Below are 13,784 nucleotides of genomic sequence, written 5' to 3'. Positions count from 1 at the left end.
CCCGTCCTGACCTTTAAAGGCATACTGTCACGGATTTAAGGACATTATTTCTCTAAAATTGGATAATAAATAAAAATTACATTTATTGTTGGCAACCAAATCTAGCTATCGCACCACCTTAACTGAGCCATGATGGAGTGAAATCCATGCCATCCCTCTCGGCAATTTTAGTTTTGGAATTATAGACCATTGCCATAATTCAATTATTTTTACAAAATGTCACTAATAAATAGAGTATTGTGGTTATAATTATGGTTGAATAAAGTACATTTAGGGACAAATCAAATTATTTTTGTTCGGGTAATACTTTGTTACACCATTAAATAGGTCAGTGGTCTGTGACAATATGCCTTTAAGGGTTAATAATTTGCAACTAACCACTATATTCTCGTCCGTAAAGTCAAGTCTTTTCACATCCTGTTTCGAATACCTGCTGTACAACGTTTTCGAGCGGGTCTTCCTTTTTTGCTTGACAGTTTTATTCCGCTGTGAAACTTATACGTTTTGAAATATTTTAATTCCATTTCTTTTGTAATGTTCTGAACTGATGAGCGTGCAATACCAAAATCTTTGGCAACCTGACGCTGAGACTTATGAGTCCCTGACTTGTCCTCCTGCGACACAATTGCTTTCTCCATGTAATCCTTATTTGTTTCGGTATTTGCGGTTCTTGGCCTTCCACTGCCTCGTTTTCTGCTGGTAGAACCTGGAGTCCTTATTTTCTCAAAAAGTCAGTTAACTGTTCGCATATTCCACTTTTTATCAGGGAATTCCCTTATAATTCTCGCACCACACCAGCCCTTTTTTCTTGAAACATACCTCAGTAATTGCTTTATCCCTCTGATTAAGTACCATGACAGGACCTCAAGAAAGCAAACATCAATCTCCCAGCCTGTTCAGAACAAGACTGAAAAGATTAACACCGCGTTAGTGCCAGACAGACTAGACACCTTCTCTTGACATTTGATTGACAGGTGCCATCCATGTCATTGCAGTTTTTATTTTTGTTTTTAATTATCTGACTGCAAAAGATTTGTTTGTTGTATATATTGTCATTTGGTGGTAAATGTCTGTATCTAGCAAGCAGTGTACAGGGGAAGAAGGGACTACGGGACTATGGCAGTCAACACGCCCTTCAGAGTATGCATGAATGAATAAATTGACGAAATGGTTTCTTGTTAACACTAGTTTGAAACGGCGTACTTTCGTGTTATCCGTAATTGATTAAAAAAAAAATCCACTTTCTCAAACTAAAAAAAATATATGGCGCTGCAATACTATACTTTCGTGTTAAGGCTTTAGAAAAAACAACATAAACATTATCCGTAATTGATAAAAAAAAAAATCCACTTTCTCAAACTCTAAATAAAATATATGCTCGACTCTGCAATACTATATATTAAATACCGTTTTACTGGCTATTTTGATAATAAAGATTCTTCTATACCCTGAATTTCACTTTAAGGAATGAATATAAGGAAGTTCTTTTTTGTCAGAAAGGAAGGAAGGAAATGTTTTTATTTAACGACGCACTCATCACATTTTATTTACGGTTATATGGCGTCGAACATATGGTTACGAACCACACAGATATTGCGAGAGGAAACCCGCTGTCGCCAATAAATGGGCTACTCTTTTCGATTACCAGCAAGGGCTCTTTTTATATGCACCATCCCACAGACAGGATAGCACATACCACGGCCTTTGATATACCACTTGTGGTGCACTGGCTGGAGCGAGAAATAACTCAATGGGCCCACCTACGGGGATCGATCCCAGACCGTCCGCGCATCAAGCGAACGCTATACCACTGGGCTACGTCCCACCCCTTTTTGTGGTGAAGACATATGGGGTTTTTGGGGTTTTTTTAATCCAATGGGACGAGCACGATATGCATTGATCGGATCCCAGTAGTCGATCGTTCCCGAAGGTCACCCCATGTAGCCCTGCCCGGGGGTTCATTGTACAGCTCTGATCAATGTTGCTGGTTAGTCTGAGTATACGCACACATCGTACCCCAAACTAGTCCCGAACGCTTCTCGAATGTCCTGGACACTGTGGCGGATCCAGGCAAAAATCCACTTTTTGGGGGGTGGGGGGCAATGACATGTGGCGGAATGCGAAATTCACCTTTTGGAACTTTTTGGGAGAGGTTTTTGGACCGTGGGAATGTGGGGTCAATGACATTATATTCATTTTTTTTATAACCCATTTGTACCCTTTTGCGTTTCTTTTTTTGAAGAGTATATATAATAAAATTATAAAGTCGCAAAATTTACGGGGGGCGGGCCCCTGCTCCCTTCCCCTAGATCCGCCTCTGTTGGAGATTTGTGATAATTGTTCCGATTACTAATTTTGTAATTCTCCGTTCATATTGTCAGTTTTATTTTCTATTACATATTCTATGTCACAGTTTGGTTCTGCCTGTCACAGTTTTGGTAGTTTACTGTAATACCTAAACATGCATAGGCTGACTGTTGTAGTTTGCTAAGGTTTAAACCTGTAGTCGAGTTTTGCCGGTAATTTCATGATCACATGGTCTGACTGTCACAGTTTGCTAAGTAACTAAACCTTCATAGTCGAGTTTTGTAATGAGGTATACTGTAATGGCTGGGCTTTGTGATAACATATTCTGATGTCACAGTTTGCTCATTAACAAAACCTGCATAGGCGACTTTTGTAATGATGTGTACTGTAATAGCCGGGGTTCATAATCATGTATCTTGACTGTAACAGCCTTTGTCACAATAGCACATATTTACCTCAGCTCATCTCCCCCAACATTCCATCCATCCTACATCACAACCCCGCATTGTTATAACATTCCCAGTCTGGAGCTCGACGCGGTAAGACGTGTTTGTTTCACTTGTGCACACTGCACGTGCTTTCGCGGCTCGACTTGGGGATCCTTCACTTCGTTGTTTTTGTCAGCGAAGTGAAGTTTTCTACTGGGATGTATGCGGCCATTGGAACTGATTGAACGCTGGAAGGTTTCTCGTTACGACAGTCTGCACCACCAGGTTGGATTCTTTTTTAGCGAGATTCCTTGCCTCCACGTCATTTCTCCGTCTGTCTATGTTGACTCGTTTTTTCGTGACTCGTATGACGGCCATTCTGCAGAACGCCACGGTTGTTCGCGTTTAGTCTTTGCATGTCCGAGCCTGTCCTAGCAACACTGGGAGATTGACCGCCCCACTCTAAGAAGAAATAGGAAGCGGGGTCGGTCCCTACTACTCTTTTCTAAACTTTACTTTGTTTTATCGTGATACCATCTCGTATCCTCCGGAGTCGGGCCCGTCCGCACCACTATAGGTAGTACTAAACCAAATAACTTCCGGCTGGGTCAAAGTGCGAGGTGCACCGAACTTTTGATAGAGAAGTGAACACCACAAGTCCTGTGATTGGTTATAAATGTGAGTGTGTTGGTTGTAAAAAATAATAGTTTCATCTGGGTAAAAAAAAATTGCAATTTTATTTCATCTAGTACCAATGTGTCAAGTAGCCTTGTGCTTGAAACATGTATGGGGTACCTGTAAAAAAAAGTACTCGAATTTTGTGCGAAACTAGGGTAGTCATAGATGCTACCCGTTATCTCAGAAACGAGCAGCTTGACCCCCATTTTTTTCTGATTCACTTTAAGTGTAAGGGGTGGTAGTATTTATATCCGTGGCGTTTATGTCGGTTGATACGTTGCAGGTAGGAGTTTTAGCCACATATGTTACTATTGTCGTCTATGGGATTTGATTTGGTAGTATACACCCTATACCAACCCATGACGACTGAACTATACCCTAGTCTGATTCTCTCTCTCATTCAGACGGATCCGGCTTCTCAAGATCTGTATTTCAGCACAGCACTACACCTTCGACGTCTGTTGACTGTCAATCTAGGGAGTTTTCTTATAGGAACGAGATGGGTTGCATCCCGTCAAGAAAACCCCTATTTAATAAAACGGTTAACTGTGACGGCTATTATATATAACGGGCGCAGCCATTTTGTTCCATCGCAGTGAATACGCCCTCTGGCGAGTCGGTGATTACGTAATACTTAACGCCTCACGTCATGAATTAGTCTTAGAACTGAAGAAAAAAACGTACCTGATTTTTGAGTGATAATAAAACAAGCATGCATCACAATGTTCTGTCATAATATCCATCCAAGTAAGCCAGCAATAAGTACATATTATGTTTCAGTACAAAATAAACCACCATTGTCAGTGGTCGAAATAACTGTATCATGTTTTGTCCATGCAGTAACCTACGTACTGAAATGATAATCGGAGTGTTTTCTTAGTTAGTTGGTCTATCGTGTAGTTGCCTCCACCAGTCATTCCTGATTGGCCGGTGTATATTTGGCAGGTAACTAGACGAGATAATTAATTACCGCCGTCTAGACACAAAAATACGTACTGATATTATGAACATCACAGGGTATGGTGAAATAACCTTCTACCCATTAGATCTAAAATTACGCTTTTTTGATTTCTTAAAGTGTCAGTATGTGTTGGTGGTCCGGGTATGCATCGTTCCAACACATTAGGCTCATGTTTGAGTTTACTTCCCCTTTAATGAAATCCACAAATTAGGTAAACCATGTATTGTCCTTTACATAGCCAGAATGACGAAACTCGCCAATTGTTTTCTCCGTGTGCCAAGGAAGCTTCTAACAAAATTGGTTGGAACTAATCATGTGTTTGGATAGCATGTTTTTAATTGGTTTAATTCTATAGGTCTTTCAAGGTACGAGTGGGATTTATCCGATTCTCACTCCCAAAGGATGGGTGTGCCTCAAGGTAGCATCCTCAGGAACTTTATTTTCTGTGAAAATTAACAGCATCACCCAGTGTTTAAAACCAATTGTTGATAGCTCGTTATATGTTGATGATTTTCAGACTTGCTACAAGTCGTTCAGTGTGAGTATCAGCATACAAGTATTACTTGCAGGTATTAGATCCTATACACAACCAAGGACTTAGGCTTTGTCTTGGTGCTTTCAGAACATCTTCTGTGGAGAGTTTGTACGTTGATGCACACAAACCTAGTTTGGGTGCTAGACGTGCAAATCTTTCTCTGAAGTATGCTACGAAGATTAAATCAATGCCAAAAAATCCTGCACATAATGCGATGTTTGATAACTAATATATGAAGTTATTTGATGCGAAGCCGAATGCCATCCGAACATTTGCTTTTCACATTAAGCATTTTCCGACATTGATTTAACTGACATTTTGGAATCGCTTTCATATTTTGTTTTGCCATCTTGTTCTGTAAAACCACCAAAAATTGGAATCGATCTCGTGTATCTGAAGAAAGATCGCACAGATGCAGTAATTTATAATTTAGTCATGGAAATCAACACGAGGTACAGTGATTACATTCCTATTTTCTCGTCACAGCCAGTGCACCACAATTGGTATATCAAGGGCCGTGGTATGTGCTATCTTGTCTGTGGTATGGTGCATTTAAAAGATCCCTTGCTACTAATGGGAAAATGCTACGAGTTTCCTCTCTACGACTGTGTCAAAATGACCATATGTTTGGCATCCAATAGCCGATGATTCATAAATCAATGTGCTCGAGTGGTGTCGTTAAACAAAACAAACAAACATTATATTCCTGTTTACACAGACTGATCACGGGATGGGAATTCTATGGCTGCATTTTTTTCATTAGACACAGTTATTTCCATAAGATTGCTCGATTCGGCATCAATCTTTACTGCTGAAATGTTGGCAATCATTAAAGTCCTGGAACAGATTAAGGATTCATATGCATCCAAACAATATTTTTACATATCTCACTTTCGTGTCTCCGAGCATTACAGCACATGAAATTGGAGCATGCTTTAGTTGGGATGGTGATACAAAAGTGTGTCTTTTTATCCATTGCCAATAAAGATGTTATATTTTGTTGGATACCCAGCCATGTTGCCATTCAGGGCAATGCAAAGGTAGATTTTGCTGCCATGTCTCCTTTGAATTCGCCCCCCCCCCCCCCCCCCCCCCCAAATCGGTATTGGTTCCCCATGCAGTGATTTTTAATATTATATTAACCAAAATATCTTTTTGACTTGGCAACATGTTTGGGACGGTGAGGTCACGAACAAGCTTCATTCTGTCAAGCCAGTCCTGGGACAGTGGCAGTGCTCCTACAGGCGGAGCAGGAAGTACATGAAGCGGTATCGTGCCGTGCCCGTATCGGGCATACGTATTTGACGCATTCATTTATTTTAAAGAAGGACCCTATTCCTCAGTGTGAACATTGTCTGAAACCGACGAAAAACGATATACTTGGCAAAAGAAATGTTTTGGTATCATTTAAATTACACAAACACCTTAATTTCTATACAAATAATATACTTATCTTGGCATACAAGTATATCTTTATAATATATGAACGTTTCAAAAAGGTGTAATTACTAAATAGTAAATTTCCCCTTAATATATTAGATAAACCATCTAATGCACTTTAGATTTATAAAGACTATTTGGTTAGCATTTCTGTGGTTGTTTTGTTTGTGGGGTGGGTTTTTTTGTGTGGGGTTTTTTATTTTTCAAATTTGCTTAGTGTTCCATTTTTGGGCCCTTTCCCAAGGTCCTTTAGTTTCTGAATGACCCAATTCAGAAATTTATCCCAGGTGACCTAAAAATCCATATCCATATTGAACTAACTGATGAACGTTAAAAAGATTTATGAAGACTATTTGGTTATAGCATTTCTGGGTTGTTTTGTTTTTAATTGGCTTAGTGTTCCCTTTTTTGGGCCCCGCCCCTGAGGTCTCTAAATGTCTAAATGACCTAATTCAAAAATTTATTTCAGGTCATCTAAAAATATTATATCCATATTGAACAAGCTGAGCAGCAGTATACAGGCTTACTTTATATGAACATGTTATTAACAACAATTCTTGGTATATATTCTTTGTAAAAGCCGAGATAATCAAGTCAAATGATTCATGTTTGCACCTAAGCCACCCATACCCCCTATTAGAAAATAGGCTGTTACCTATTGCTGGTGCCACATTTCAACTCTACACCAAGTCCAGTAATGTTTCAGAGGCATCCCCAAGCAGCCTGTTGAAGTGACAAACCAACTGTGTTATGCTCAACAGTTTTCTAGCCTAAGTGACTCGACTTGTTACAGGTTAACATTTGAATATTGCGTAAAATATAAAATGTAGATCACCAAATCTATAGCGTCATATTATTTATGCGATATAACCTTTCTGGCTACGGGGGTGATACAGTCTATGAGACTTTTACTCTTTTGGCTCTGTTGTTTCAGGTTATAAAACGTTGACTTTTCTCGATTCACATTCTCCGCGTCAGATTCACTTATGCCACCAATATCTCTCAACGTCAATGGAGTTAGATTCACACACGACCTGTTTTCTGGATTAGTGATCTTCTTGGAATATTTTAGTCTGTAACACTTCGTGTTAGTAACTTGTCCTGCTTGTTTGCCAATGTCATTTGGGTGTTTCTCTGTCATTTTTTTGTCAGCTGAAATCAGTTTGTGAACGCCAGAAGTTGAAGTGTTCTCCGTTTCCATTGATTTAGACAGTGAGGCTCTGACGGAGATGACATTGTCTTTAGAGATGACGTTGTCGAGATCACTAATCCTGTATGAACGCTTGAAAAGACGTTTTGACGAACACATGGATGGCGGCTGTTCGCATGAGGATCTGATGGCCAAATTGGTTTCCGGGACAAGATCAGGACTGGACACTTTACATTTGGTTTGTTGCTGTGTTTTTGATCGAGATACCTGTAAATTGAGCTCTCGATCCTCTGGTGGATCCGGTTCTTTAGAGTCATGAAATGCTTTCTCTTTGAGACATTTGCTATTTCTAACTGGGATGAGTTTAGGTAAGCTGCTGCTTGACATCATGTTAACCGCCCCGCCTTCAGACCGTGAAGCTCTGACGGAGATTGTATCGTTTGTGGATATGACCTTGCATGTTAATTCGTTTTCCATCTTTGATTCTGACACAGGATCGGTATGTATTACGGTCACTTTAATTGCTGATCGACAGATCTGTAAATTTAGCTGTCGATCCTTTGATGGATGCAGTTCTTTAGAGTCAGAGGATGTTTTCTCTTTGGGATATTTGCTCTTTCTGACTGGAACGAGTTTAGGTAAGCTGCTGCTTGACATCATGTCAACTGCTCCACCTTCAGACCGTGAAGCTCTGACGGAGATGGTATCGCATGTGGAGATGACCTTGCATATTGATTCGTTTTCCAACTTGGATTCTGACACAGGATCGGGACTTGTTACTGTCTCTTTCATTGTTGATCGATAGAGTTGTAAATTGAGCTGTCGATCCTTTGGCGGATGTCGTTCTTTTGTCTCAGGGTATGATTTCTCTTTGGGAGATAGGCTCTTTAAGACTTGAGCGAGGATGGGTAAACTTCTGTTTGACCCCATGTCACCCATCCCGCGTTCAGTCCTTTTGTCGTCTGCTTCAGGGGGTTTATTTCTCTTCCAGGATCTAGAAAAATTGAGCAGAATGATGTGCAATGTGCAGTATCTGAAAAACATGTTTACCTTTTCAAGGTGTTGGAGAAAGGTAACTTCTTTCGTCCTTTTTTCTTTGTGATTTGTTATACTTGTCTGTTTTAGAGTTGTTTTGTTTTAGTGGGTTTTTGTTGGGGGGGGGGGGTTCGGGAGTGGGGATGAGGGAGGTGTGTGTGTGTGGGTGGGGAGGTTTGGTTCTTTACCTCAAAATGGCATCAAAACATTGGATCTAGGGAGGGATCTATTATCCTACCCTATCTTTATATGATACAGGGGCTGATTCAAGAGAGGGACCAGTGCCCTCCACCCTAAATATATTCAAATGCCTCTTTTTTCCGATTCTGTGGTTTGTCTTTCTTTCTTTTTTATGGGGATGGGTTGGGTGGGGATGCTCTTTTAACGAGCTGGTTTATGTGCCCTTTTCCCTTAGTCCCCCGACAAAGATATTTCCTGGATCCGCTCCTGTGATAAATGTATAAATGTCTCAAAATGCACGTAATACTGAATAGATCGAAAATGTTTAGGATCATAGAACCTCTGAACCCGTGATTATTTATTGCGCGCGCACACACACTGACACACACACACACACACACACACACACACACGGCCTTTCCCACACCCGTTTCTCACTTGAAAATGAATTTCAATTGGACCAAAATTAATATTCACCGTATGTTCTTAATCTTCTCGGCATATGGGTCGATCAGATCGACTCCAAGTTTCGGAAGATCAAAAACATTGTAGTTGCAGACGTTGCCCACTGTGTATTTTCGTCGGTATTCGTCGATGTATTTACTCGACTCGGCGTGGTATTCGAAAGTCGAGTCCTTGAAGACGTTTGAGCAGGATTTCGACTTTTTCGAATGCTTGGCCTTCTGGCGGGTGACGTCACCTGCTTCCATGCACCAGCCGCAGAGGGGTGTTTTGAAGTCGTCGCTCTGTGCAGCACAAATGCATAGGGGTTTCTTGTCAGATTCCATTCCCAGGAACCACTGGGGGCTGTCGTTGCCGAAGGAATGGATTTCTGGACATGTCTTATACTCGGATGCCACTGTAAAATGATACGTGAAGCAAATACTTAAGTTGTAATGGTTGGTAGCGAGATGACGTCCATTGGTTAGTGGGTCCATAAACATTTTAATAGATCTAAAGTTTGATTTGTTTACCTATACCACTTGAGCACATTGATTAATGAATCATCAGGTATTGGATTTCAAACATTTGGCACTTGCATCAAGCAGTCTTTAAACCAAACTCGTCACATTTTTTCCCCAGAACCAGTAAGGAATCGTCTGTAAGCACTTTCCCACAGACAGGACAGCATATGCCCGTTGTTTGTTATATTAAGTCGTAGGAAGAAAAACTCAGATCATGGGATGAAGAGGGGATTTAATCAATCGTGTTCAGGGCTGTATTAAAAATCCCACAAGGAGACAGGCTTAAATTGTATGTCCGAAATTCGCGATAGAGGCCAATAAACATAGCCTATACACATCATTTTTAATACAATCAATCCCCCCGGTGGGCCTAACTACGTACCAAATTTCAGCTATATGGGCCCACAACATTTGTTACAAAATGACAAAATAAACGGCACAAAAATAGTTTTAACACAAAATACTACAAAATTCGCGATTGAGGCCAATACACATAACCTGTACATGTAAACACTTTTAATACAACCAGTCCCCCCCCCCCCCCCCCCCCCCAAAGTACCCAATTACCTACTAAATTTCAGCTAAATCGGCCCACAACCGTTCTTACAAGTCAGTTTCTATAAAATCTCATGGATTTAATTTTTACTGACTATCTACATAAAAGTGTTGAAATATTGAATTAATCCGCTGCTTGCTCCTTGGGGAATTGGGATTTCTAATGTTTTTGGGGGTTTTTTTTTCATTTTTAAAACGCGAAAATTAGTGTAGGGCCTAAGTCGAGAAATTGTCAAGTTATACCAATAATATTTTTACTGTTGTAATCTACTCTTTATACCTTAATAAACTGTTGATTTACATTTTGAAATTTTGGAAATGTCTTAGACAGATTTTGTAAATGAAAATTGTACATACTTGCGCAGTTTGTCTCTTTAAATCTATGAAGGTGGCAGAAATAAAATGTATATGTTTTATTAACATGTAAAACATTAAACAGGTGCAATGTTAATTTTTTTTTTTAAAAGCAAAACAAAATAAAACAGCACTACCAAACTACAATCTGCAAGCATGGCTCCTGCAGTCATTAGTTCGAAAACTGATGACACGGGTGAGTTTACGATCAACAATGGCGTAGCCAGCATGAGGCAGACGAGGCGCGTTCCTCGTCTGGAATTTCCCCAGATTTATTTTATTTTTCCCATGACACTGATATTTATTTTACAGGTCTGGGTTTTCCTTTACGTTTTTTCCTGTCTGGCTACGCCCCAGGAATACACAACACCCTCTGCTTATTTTGTGTGCGAGAGGTAAACCTGGTTCTCAAAGAAGCAATATGAGGTTTTATTTATGGGTTTATAAAAAGTATTATTGTTGTTTGTGAAGATAGTTCTGGCCGATTTGGCTGAACTTTTGTAGTTGGTTAGGTGAGAGGGGCGGGGCGTAGCCCAGTAGTACAGCGCTCGCTCGATGCGCGGTCGGTCTGGGATCGATCCCCGTCGGTGGGCCCATTGGGTTATTTCTCGCTCCAGCCAGTGCACAACGATTGGTATATCAAAGGTCGTGGTATGTACTATCCTCTCTGTGCTACTAATCGAAAAGAGTAGCCCATGAAGTGACGACAGCGGGTTTCCTCTCTCAATATCTCTGTGGTCCTTAACCATATGTCCGACGCCATATAACCGTAAATAAAATGTGTTGAGTGTGTCGTTAAATAAAACATTTCTTTTTTTGGTTAGGTGAATGTGTGTGTGTGTGTGTGTGTGTGTGTGTGTGTGTGGGGGGGGGGGTTACATATTGCTATAATTGAATAACGTATAAATAATGTCTGAGTAATGCACAGCTATTAGGCCTATAGCTTGCAGGCGCGGCACAGTCTAAAAAAACAAAAAAAAACCTAGTGGTACGGTTCGAGGTTTACATCCGAAATCCGGACTAGTCAACATCCCGTTTGTTTCGTCTCCCATATTGCTGTTAAAAAAGTTACAAACAAGTCTAATTTGGAAACAAAATACAAATATACTTACTACTTTAACCTTCACACCATATCAACACAACTTTTCAAATATGAAATTGTTTTTAATTAATAAACGATAATTTGCTTTATTATAACATCCCTTTTTGTTTTCTTTCTATTATGACGTCACACATTTGCATGACGACAACACACAACAAGCCATGACAACGCGCCATGGTTGGGGCGGGAGGGATGTAGGCCTAGTTATTATCCATATGGTTCAACATAACCGAGTGAATAATAGTCATACGAAGCACACATGTAATAAGTGTAATGACGTAATTTTGGGAAGCGACGTTATAACATGGTGTTGCTTCTTCAGTCCTAGCTCAGACTGTGCATTTACTGTAACTATACTGTGTCCCCCACTAGAATCAATATATCTCTACAGGTACTAATAGACCAAATCAATTCCTATTTGCCGATAAGTTTAACGTTTACTAATAAAACTGATATAAGCAGCGTATCAACACATCCAGGAAGTACAGCAATAGAAAGTGTGGCACCTCACATCTAATCTACCTGCAAGAAAATGGGGGGTCACGTATCATTTAAGAGATTTAGTTAATGTTTTTAATAGCAACCGTCTGGAAATTGCAGTTCCATTTTTGGGGGTACCCCGCATTAGTTTCAACCTCTGGTATATACGGCATAACAACTGTATATCAAATAAAAGTGTATTTATTTATTGTCAATGGATAATAGTATTTGCACAAATGATCAATCATATGTCACATATTACTACCAATCACACCCACAGCTTTTTTTTTTTAAACATTAATGTTTGCCATTGTAACTAAAATATAGAGGTTGTACCTGATCCGTCAGTGCCCCCCCCCCCCCCCCCCACTCCTTCCCCCCCCCCCCCCCCCCCCCCCCTCCCCCATTCCCAAAGTCGTTCCTACGGACCTGTAATAATCTCTATTTAGCATACCCACCCTTAATAAAGACACTAGTTCTTCAGATTGGAGTGTAAAATAGTTTTGACCATTACAGCTTTGGATCAATCTGAAGTGTTTCTGATTTTTCTAGCAGTTCTTAGTGCAATTTATGCTTAGAAAAAGGGGATCCGTTTAACAATTATCCTCGAGTGATAGTCAACTGGCCTATTGACAGAAAATGGCATCTGCGCACGCGCACTGTAATGTAGGATCAACTTCAAGAAATAATGTTTTATCTTGTTAAATTTACCATCGAAATCAACCAACAAATTTCTTCCTTGGCCAATTCAAGGAGTTTTTGCCTGAAATTTTAGTCCAAATACATTGTATAGGCCTACCAAACAGAAATTGCAAACAATGTTTTTTCTTTAAACAAAACCAACCACACCGCACCCCACCCCACCGGGTAGATCCGACCAATAAGAACGTGATAATGCCCAGGTTTGAAGTGCTTGCCGATATAGCAAACCATGCACCACAGCAGGCGTATTAAAGTCCGTGGAATGTGCTGTTTGGTCGTTTCGAATGTGTAAAAACAATTTAGTGCTAATATATTAATCAGAGTACCTTAAGTGATACAAGTGGTCTTGACAGAGATAATTACTGTATAGACCGTTCTTTTGTTCTTGAATTTGCACCCGAAATCAGGAATAGACAGCATCAGGCTCAGACAGTTTTTATTGCCATGGTGATGCCGCTATGGTCAGGGCAGAAGAGCGGTAGGCCTAGTTGTATAGTATACGAGCACACGTTAATGTGGACACCTCCACCTTAAAGGAACTTGCCCTCGATATTGAACTGTAAAATAGGTTTGATTATTACAGCTTTTGGTAAATCCAGCCAGGGCCATAGCTAGTGGGGGACCCAGAATTTTTTTTAAAAACTTTAAGAAAATTCTCTTCTTAACCGTTTAAGACTATTAACTACTTAGTTGCCCCCCCCCCCCCCCCCCCCCAACCCCAAACAAAAAATCCTAGCTACGGCCCTGCAGTATGTTTCCAGATAGAATACGGTAGCTCATAATGTAATACAATACACTTCAGGCGAAATGAAAAAGGGCCGTTCAACAATTACGTGACGCTCTAGGGTGCGGGTATTATGAGATGTGTTACTAAATGTAAATGGTATGGGAGGGAGGGGGAGTTTGTCAAGA

At 40.2% G+C, this 13,784-nt stretch overlaps 1 protein-coding gene across 2 annotated transcripts in view; it reads right to left on the bottom strand.

The window, feature by feature from the left end:
- Nucleotides 1-11,822, bottom strand: part of LOC121368373 — a 39,877-nt gene extending 28,055 nt beyond the window's left edge. Inside the window, exons 1-3 of one of the 2 annotated variants that reach the window (XM_041493067.1) lie at nucleotides 11,701-11,822; nucleotides 9,192-9,573; nucleotides 6,797-8,493 (exon numbers count right to left, since the gene is read on the bottom strand). In XM_041493067.1, coding sequence (XP_041349001.1) covers nucleotides 7,203-8,493; nucleotides 9,192-9,573; nucleotide 11,701 — 1,674 coding nt within the window. In that variant the 5' untranslated portion in view covers nucleotides 11,702-11,822 and the 3' untranslated portion in view covers nucleotides 6,797-7,202. Of the gene's footprint in view, nucleotides 1-6,796; nucleotides 8,494-9,191; nucleotides 9,574-11,700 lie in introns of those variants that run through there. The other variant, XR_005957511.1, reaches the window with a different exon arrangement.
- Between the last annotated feature and the right edge of the window lie 1,962 nt (nucleotides 11,823-13,784).

The sequence above is a fragment of the Gigantopelta aegis genome, chromosome 3, assembly GCF_016097555.1.
Source record: "Gigantopelta aegis isolate Gae_Host chromosome 3, Gae_host_genome, whole genome shotgun sequence".
Classification (NCBI taxonomy): Eukaryota; Metazoa; Mollusca; class Gastropoda; order Neomphalida; family Peltospiridae; genus Gigantopelta; species Gigantopelta aegis.
The sequence above is the reverse complement of the archived record's forward strand: the minus strand, read 5'-3'. Positions and strand labels throughout refer to the sequence as shown.